The following is a 9760-nucleotide window of genomic DNA, read 5'->3' as shown; positions in this document are numbered from 1 at the left end:
CCTAACCAATTCAAAAATTGCATTATGTTACACATATTGGTACTTTTGTTCTTTGGTATGAAATGTTTTGAAAAGTAATTCTACTGATGTGGTAGAATATGTTTAATAGCCAGCTGAAAATGCCAAGATGGTCATCACCCTTTGGGCATTTATCAGGGCTGAGTATGACGAGGAAAAAATTCTTGGTGTGCATTAACTTAATAATCTCCCTGTGTTTCATTCTACCTTCTTCTCTTTTATTTTTCTTTATGTACCCATGTATGCCACATGCAGTGCGTTTGGCGTAGTTATGCAGCTGATGAGAAATCTGTTTCCATTGCAACCTGGAAGCCACACTTGAAGGCCTTGCACACCTGCAGCCCTACCAAGTAGGTATCAGTGTGACAGCTGGTGCAGTACTCAAGTCTCTTCAAGTTTGTAAAACAAACCAGATACACACACACACAGACACACAAACACACACACACACAGAGTCAATTTTTGGCTTTATTCTCTGCTGCTCTTGAAGGGACTCAACCTATTTAGTAGCAGCAACTCGGGCACAAAACTAAATGGACTCAGTATCATTCCTCACCATTTGCAGATAGGGCTTAAAGATTAAAGGAATCTGAACTTTTATAGAGATTTATTTCTACTATTTTATAATATCTCATTTTCTAATATCTCATTTTATAAAGCCCTCCAGAAGTCTAAAGGTAAGCACCATAGTTCTTGAAAAACATGACTGTTTAAACTCCATCCATCGCCTGACCTCAAGCAGGGAATGCTTTGAGAACTATATATCTTTGCACATTTCAGTCCCTCAGTCATTTTTCATCTGGATCCCCTTACAGAATGGTCCTCGAGCTTTCACTTGCATAGCAAACTAATATCAGTAGCAAATAATAGTTGGAGTCCTAATCGGATTACAGTCTATAATGAGGTGATGGGACCAAACAGATTAAAATTTGGCATTAGCTTTCAAAATTTTAAAGTAATATTACTTGCATTCACAATTCGTTGGCCAAAGAAAATCACCTGGCCATGTTTAAACTTCAGGAGGATGAGAAAATGCAATCTTACCATGTGCCTGGAAAGAAAGGAGAACCAGGAAAATTATGAAGTTCTGATGGTTACTGAACTTCAATTTAAAAAAAAGAAAAAAATCCTTAGTCCTGGAATCCTGGACTCCAGTTCAACTAACAGAGTACATATTAAGTTATAACCACCACCTAATTAAAGAACTCTTCATTGAAATAACCAAAAGAAATCAAGGGAAAGGTTTTCTGTGAGTCACCCAGCTTGATAAAAATGGTCACTTCCTTGGGTTGTTCAATGTTATCAAATTGCTTATCCGACTTAATATTTTAGAACACCTGCTGTTTCCCTTCATAGCCCAACAAAATCTTAATCCTAGTGGCTATATGGGATTCAAGACACCTAACTACTGTGACTCAGTCAGAGAAACCTCTTTCTCACTGAAGTGGAAGAGAAATCAGCTGGGGAAACCTTTATGACATGTTTCCAGGAATTGAAGTCTCAAAGGAGGTTTGTGATGCAGCAGAATGCACACCGTTGGGGCAGCAGATCCATCATTAACTGACAGCATCTGCTATATTGCTTTCCTATCCTGCCATGAGTTTCAGCTTTCCCATCCACAAAGTGAAAGACAAGAGCTGGCGATATAACTTCTAAGCTCTAACGGGACATGTCTCCTAAAAGCAAGCGTCAAAACTCTGTCAGCCACTGTGACAGAAATAGTCATAAAACACCAGGATTATAAAAGGGATGGAACCTTAGCAAGGAAGGAAGGGTGGACATTGTTGAGTGAATGTGTGAATGAGAATTGTCTTTTCATTTAGATTTTAAAATTTAGTTAAATTCCCTTTATTGAGTATTGGACACTTTCAAAGTCGTAGTATGAAAAAAAAAGGAATATAACCCCTGTGCCATCTATTCCTTGGGGGTATGAATGAAAAATGGGAATTATATAGAAATTGTATTTCTGTCTTCATGAAGATTGCCAGATAAATGTGTAAGAAGAAGGCTAGCAGTAAAACCAAAAGAAGGTTCTCAAGTCACAAAAGAGAGTGGTCTGTCACCATATGTGATTATTTGGCTTCCCGCTTCCTGAGTTTTTGAATTAAAAGTCATTCTGAAGCCTGGAGAAATTATTTAATAATGATTCAGATCCTTCCAGTGCATAAACTTCTATTTTACTCACATGGTTTCTCTCTTTTCCTTTGATATTTCCCTATTTTAAATGGGGTGGGAGTGGAGGAGAATTTATGCAAACACCTACATTCACCCTGTTCCACTGTGGCTATCAAGCATCTCCCTCATTCTCCTTTCCCTGCATCCCTCACCAACTAACCCCTGAGTCTCAGGCCCATGTACTGAATAACAGGTATTTGTTCAGAATGACACAGCAGTCACTGGCAAAGTTCATGGAAACCTGAGTGTCCTAACATCTCTCCCACCAGCCATACTTCATTGTTCTAAATCATAATGGTTCTTAATCTTTGTTGTTATTGTTGTTGTTGTTGTTGTTGTTGTTTGTTAAACCAGCGAGAATGTGATGATAATTATGGACTCTTTCTTAAGTAAAATATTCACTGCATAAAAAATTAAATCTTTGCCTAAAATTTTAATGTATTCACAAACTTGCTGAAACCAAGTTCGGAACCTTTGTTTTAGAAAGCAAGCCTTATGCTCGCTTCAGCAGTACATATACTAAAAAGGCAAACCTGCTTTAATTAAGTGTGTAGGAAAATAATTTACAGTGACTTAGAGAGATATTTTTACATTTATAACTAACTGCTTTATGAGCACAAAGTGATATAGGAAGAAACAAACTTAAACTTCTTTTTATTTCCCTATAACAGGGTTTAAAAACTTTTGAGGGGAAATATCATTCAGTCGGTCATTTATTCATTCAACAATTATTCATTGAGCACCTATTATGTGCAAGGCACTGTTCCAGGCAATAAGAATGCAGCAGTGGAAGAGAAAAAACAAATAGTTTAGAACCTCAGGACACAGGGAGTATATATTCAAGGGATGCTGGGAAGAGACAATAAAAATAAGTAAAATATATAATAGGCTAGATGGTGATAAATGCTAAGAAAAAAAAAGTAGCAAAGGAATTTAAGGAGTGTTCAAGGCTGCAGTTTTAAATAGGTGGTCAGCAAAAAGAATATGTTGTCAATAGCATTGACATCACCATCACTATCATCATCATCATCATCATCATCATCATCATCATCATCGTTATCATTAAAAAACACCAGCCCACACTTTTGTTCCCCACAGTTTTAGAGATACAATGGGATGCTTTGATCCACAACCTCATCCCAGGGAATAGGATGGAAGAGAGATGTGAGAACTGTGTAAGGGAGAGAGGGGCAGTGTGAGCAAGCATACCATATCCACTCAAACCTGCCAGGGGCACAGCCAGCAGTTTCTTACTCTCTCCTCTCTGGTTTGTCTCAAATTTCTTTTGAGGTCTCCATAGTTGCTATTTTAAAATTTTGTTTTAATAACAGAAGGATTTATAGAGGAAACATATTTCTCTTGATTTTCTTCTCAAAGGGAATGAAGGCTATGCAAAGAGTGAAAAGCACGTAAATGTGTCATGTTAGGGAATGAATCCAATATTTTATGAAGCTATAGCGAATCATCAAGCTCCAAGGATGCCTAGTGGTACCTTGAGAAGTCAGAATTTTGATGTTATCTAACCCAATACCTTCAATTTATTCATAAGAAAATCAAAACTCACAAGAAAGCAAAGTGTCTACCCAAAGACACACAGCTCATTTGCACCATGTTGCACAGACCTGAATTTGGTAACATAGGTTATTAAAAATGCCACCCAACACTAAATTGGAAGAGTCCTTATAGGCTTTCTATGCACCTAATATGATCCAAGAGAATTCATCCTTTATACAATAGGAAAACAAAGTCTGCCTCAAGAAGTAACTGAAGTACAAGTTGCACATTAATGAATCCAGATTAAAAAAACCCAAAAGTCTGTCCAAAATATGGGGACTGCAGATACAGGGTAACCGGCACCGTTCTAAGAGTGTTTGCTAATGCTGGTTAGCATTATGGATAACTTAAGCTAATGAAGAGTTTATAATTTTCAGTTACATGTGGGCAGCATTGGTTTTTGCTACACAGACGTTATGCTATCTCAGGTCTGTGCCACAAAGAATATATGTTAAAAAGTTGGGTACATTTATTATAAAGAATATTGCCTCCATGCATCTTGCTTGAAAAGAATTACTTAAGGTACTTGAGTCCCCAGTCTCCAATTTAGCTGTTATCAAGTACTATAAATGTATTCACCGGTTTATCATCATTTCTCTTCTGTCTGCACGCACCTGAAGGAAAGAACAAGGGGAAACATCAAGCAGGTTTGTAATCTCTTCTGCTACATATTTGTTTATATATCTGTACCTAACAGATGTTTTAAATGTGTCTCATGTGAGTAAAATCGATCAACAAATACAAGATGATTAAAAGTGACCTTTCACAAGATTGCCTGCAGAAGTTGCTGTTTTATTGATTTTTTTCCCCCGCTTTGGGAACACAAGTGTCTTTACCTAACTCACTCACTGCTTTTTACAATCTGCAGGGCATGGAATATTGGGGAGGTGGGGAGAGATAATAATTATAGCCTTTGGTTAGTCCTTGCTACAATTTTTCCAGACAAAAGTCTCACCCAAGTATTCAAATCCCAAGAAGCCGTATAAGATGGACTCCCTTCATCAGGATCCTTCTTTTAGACTGAGATATTAGGGTATTTGTTGGTTTGGCAAACGAAACACTATATAGGAGGTGAGAACAGTCTCTGTAACATCTCAAGCTCATTGAACATTGAGGTTTAGTCAGGTGATCTGATTCAAAAGAAGAGTCTCCCCACCCCCATCCTTCAGGAAAAAGATAATCCTCCCAGAAATGTTACCAAATAATTTATGGTCATTCTTTCATGTTTTAGAAGGGATTGCTTTATCAGATTAAACAGCAGAGAGACCTAGACAGAATAGGAAGTGAAAGACATCATTTTGATCTGTATTAGTACCAGTAAGTACCCCGGAGTCTGGGTTTGGGAGCAAAGCCCTGACAGACAGAGCCTGGTGATGGTGTGATTAATAGCGGAAGCAGAACCAGCAGGAGAATTCCAGGTGCCCACAAGAAAAGAAGGGATATAAGTCTTTTCCCTATTATTGCCATTTGCTTGAGTAATGAGGCAACAGAGGCATCCCCTGCCCTGTTAGCCTCCAGGTGGGGGCCAATGTGGGTCCCAGGATCGTTCTTTTAGCTTTGTTACACTAATGGCATTAATCATAATATATTTATATAATACTGAAACTAGTTTTTAAAGTTCACTTGGGGTGATGAGGCTCTGGGTCAATCATTTCTGCTTTATATTAACACTTTAAAAGATTCACAAACCAAAACATAAATGTATTCATTTATGATGGGCAATGGATGTGGTAGGATGCTCAACATCAAGCACCCCTTTGGGGTGAGTAAGCGTACACACGGGGGCCATTAAAGACCCTTCTCTTATCTGGTACACAGAGCAAATCCTGCCATCCTTCTGTTGTAACAACTTTACTTGAAAAAGTTACACTAAATAAATCATAGCTATTACAAGCCGTTTTAGTGTCTTTGGTGATATTTGAAAAGTTTTCCTTGTCTCAGGAGTTATCCATTTACAAATTATCTCCAAGAACGATCTTCTCTAAATTCTAAGGTCAGAGACCATCTTTGGCACAAACCTCGTAGCTACCTGAGAGTAAGGCCACCTGTCTTGGTTTCATCCTCCAAAACAGAGCTGTTGACACCTAAAAGGGACGTTTGTAAATCATGTGGAGGAGCTTGCTAAAGTGTAACTTCACAGCAGCCCTGAGTGAGGAGGGGTCACCTTGAGCTGACAGGGATATGACATTTTTTTCCCAATGTTAGCAAGGCAGAAAACAATAACAAGATTAAAGTGGAACTCTTGAGCATCAGCTCCTCGGTCCAAAAACGAACCTCCTAGTCAGGTGTCAAGATCAAAAAGGCTGGCAGCCAATTTTTTAAATTTTATAATGCTCACATATACCTGAAACATTAAAATTTATTTTGCATGCTGTGGCTGAGGCTGTCAAAGATAACTTACCTGTAGGTCTGAATATATACGGAACAACAGAGCTAAGTTACTGACTTAGAGAATCACACTCAGAGATTCTTGCTTCTCTGTGGCCATTGGACATTTGGCAAAAACCACCTTGAAACACGTACGTGTATCACTATTTAGCATGCATACCTTACTTAATGCTTCATACTTCATACACTTAGGTCTTCTGTCCCCCAAATATGTATCACATCACCCAATGTAAAGCTCTGACAGAGAATATGCTCACTAAATAATTCTTGAACAGTGTAATAAAATGTTTCTGATCTCGAGTAGTTTATGTAGAGATAAAATGACAAAAGTGGGAAAGAGGAGAAATATGAGATAAAATGGAAAATGAAAAACATTTCAATAGTCTAAAGAAAATAATATGAAGCTCCCATTTCAATATTACCTTAGCTTTCACCTTATTGTGTTGCATAGGCAATGAAATTTATAATATTGTTTAATTAATGCCGAGAGACTATTGTAATAATAATAGCAACAGTACCATCTGAGGATATAACGAATTTGCCTTTACTCAACCAAAATATGCACAAAGGAAAGTGCATTTATAATGAGAATTCTCCCTTAGCAGAGAGCAGATTTGGGTCCAGAATATTGTTGATTAATGTTTGACCCAATTTTAAACAGACAGATTAATACCTCCTACGTGCAGAGCCATTTACTGTTTGGGGCCATTGGGTTATTGGCAGTGATTCCTATAAGCAAAATAGATAAATGTCAGCCAACTCTCCTGGTATCTCAGAGCCGGGAATTTCCTAAATCCTTCCTCCTGGTTTTTCATCGTGTCAAGAACTGGGTGTAACCCAAGTTAGATGAGTTCAATACAGCAGCCAATCAATCCTCTTCTCCTGGTGCCTGGCGCTCGCTCCCTCTGAATGAGAGGGCCACAATTGTAGACTGGGCCATACATACAAAGAGAGGGTTTTTTTCCTCTCTGCAGAATGGATCGAGGCATCACATCCTTAGTTAACTAGGTTCCCTGCTCTGAAATCTTCTTGTTAAAGAGATTTTTGTCTATCTGCATTGAGGTTAAGGTATGTTTAAACAAAATTTATCTACGGCATCTTAGGCCACTAAGGAAGACATCCAGTTTGGAGATGGCATTGCATTATTTGTGACAGATCAAAAAGGTTTTTAAAAATACAAACCATCAGTCTCAAGAAGAGCTCAACTGAACAATGGTGAAAATAATATTTCTTTGACTCTCTTGGTAGAGGGTCAGGTACAAATTATTATTAGTCTCAACTGAGCCTGTTCTGTTCTTCCTCTACTGAGACCATAAATACAACTTCTTTAGCATCATTTAATTTTTCATTTGTTTTCCTCTGTCTTCCCACTAAAACAGTTCTAATCTCATATGTGGTGGTAAATGTAGTTATTAATTTGTTCTAATTAATCATCCATTAGTAATTTTTCCAGCTCACTTTTAAACTGGACAGTTTTTCTTTGCTATGGTATAAATTGTCATTTTCAGAGAAAAAAAAAAATTTGACTTGTAAACCCATCGAACCGGATTAAGCCAGTATTCTCACCTTGAGGTTTTATGACCTCTCCTCTTCCTCCTCAAGGAAGTCAAGCAGTTTGTGAGTTAGTCATCACACTGGTACGAGAAGGCTCTGTTAAATTTCTTTTCTGTCAAATTTCCTCTACCTGTTAAATTTTTATTGCTACAAGAATAGATCATACCCTCAAAGGTTTAGGGCTTATCTATAAAGTTCACTGCCTCTGCTTACCCTGTCTCCTATTCAACTATTATTGGTTAACTGCTTCGCAGTTGAGCTGCCTCAATTGCAGTTTATAAGGCATTGATAGAACCGTCAGACGTCTTAGTAGCTATCTAAAGTTGCTTTAACAGGTACTTGTGAGACTGTTATAAAGATGCATGTCTTAAAAGTTAAAGCATAAATGATATTCTTTTATTACATTACAATCTCGTGTTGTGGTGTGCTGTGTGCTTTGTCCAGATTGCTCCTACGTGGTTGATTTTCTTAGGTTCTGAGGAGATGTGTAGTTTTGGGAGAGGGAACTCTAGAACACTGTATTCTTATATTTCTTCTGCATTTATTTCCATTATTCAAATTTCCTTTCTTCTGTGTGTAACGAATGATCTGCATGTCTTATTAAACTAAACTCAGTAAGACTAGACTTTAATTTTTTTAGCATAGTCACCTTGTGTCCTTATTGACAAAATGTTAGATTGTTTCAAAATTAATTTTTTCAAAATAGTCTCTCCTGTTCACATTTGTGGATAGAGGGGAAGGATTTAGTCTTTTAAAAACACATCATAAGACTTAAAATAAAATTTTTTTAACAAACTAGCAACCTAGAATCTTTTCTTCTGTAATTTTGAACACGTATATATAACTGGCAATTGGTTACCTATATTAACTATAACTGCAGGTGTTTCATACAAATCGAGAACTTATTTTTTATTTCAAAGCAATTAATGTTGTCAACTTCATTGATTCCTATAATATTTATTTTTTTAAGTTCTGAAATATTTTGTTCCATATTAATACTATGTTGCATTGCTATTAATTACAAGCGTTGCTATAGTCTAAAATATTTATATTCTCATTTTTATATGAATCATATGCTAACACATAAACTATCATCATGTGTAATGCCTATTTCAAATCTAATTATGAGCACTAGATATATTTCGAGCAGCACAATTAAACTACACAGTTAGTACTTACTGTTTAAATAGTCTGTATACTTATATCTGGGGAAAAAAAATATAGCAAAATGACTTTGTTTTTCAAAATGGAAAATAAATTCCCTCAGCATTTTTCTGGTGGTGAAATTCTTAGTAATGTGCTGCTCTATTTCCCTCACTCCTAGTAAGTTCTGTAGTAATAAACAGAAGCTCTTCAGAACGTACACCTTACGGAAGCAGAGGTACCCAGCATCCCAGCTATTGACATGAGATTTGAGAATGCCAACTAACCTCAGGTGCATGACCAGGTTACACGCCACCCCACTTGAGCCCTGTTCAGAGACTCACTCTTCCTAGGGACTTCTTGAATGAGGTTTTCAACCCGCTTGTAGTATTCCTTGTTGCTTGTTGCCTGCTTTGATACTCTCTACTCGAGAAACACAGTTGTCTTAATGGCAGGGTCCCGCTCAGTACTGTCAGTCAGCCCCTTGGCGCCTCCTTGTGGTGGGACAACTGCTGAGCTGCTGCACGCACTGGATTGTTATGGCTCAGTTGCCATATTGTGCCTGAGGCGAGAATTTGTAGAATGCTTATCCTATGAAGGGCTAAAACCCCTAATTAAGTATAACAATAACTACAGCATTCTAAGTCCAAGAGGATTAATGTGGGGTTACAGTGATGCCACACAATTCCCTGGCAGGGAACAACCAGTAGTAGACTGCATGCTGAGCTATTTGGGTAACTCGTACATCTGGTTCCTAGAGAGGGAAGAAGTCCCTTGCAGAGCAGTTGTGCAGGCTCCCCCTGAGCAGAGTCCTCAGCTGGGAATGTGAGACTGCATACTAAGAAAGATGCTGCAATTGATGGCCACAGTGACCTTTTGGTTACTGTCTCCCAAGAGAGAGCTCCTTCTTGGTCTCCTGGGGAAAATC

At 37.8% G+C, this 9760-nt stretch overlaps 1 protein-coding gene across 1 annotated transcript in view; it reads left to right on the top strand.

Annotated features, from left to right (window-relative positions):
• KCNQ5 (potassium voltage-gated channel subfamily Q member 5) overlaps positions 1–9760 on the top strand; it is a 451205-nt gene that overhangs the window by 390289 nt on the left and 51156 nt on the right. The window contains 1 exon segment of the mRNA XM_025042894.1: positions 274–368. Within this exon segment, the coding sequence (XP_024898662.1) occupies positions 274–368 (95 nt within the window).

Source organism: Pteropus alecto, unplaced genomic scaffold, assembly GCF_000325575.1.
Source record: "Pteropus alecto unplaced genomic scaffold, ASM32557v1 scaffold7, whole genome shotgun sequence".
Classification (NCBI taxonomy): domain Eukaryota; kingdom Metazoa; phylum Chordata; class Mammalia; order Chiroptera; family Pteropodidae; genus Pteropus; species Pteropus alecto.
Note: the sequence above shows the minus strand (reverse complement) of the source record. Positions and strands in the feature narration are given on the sequence as shown.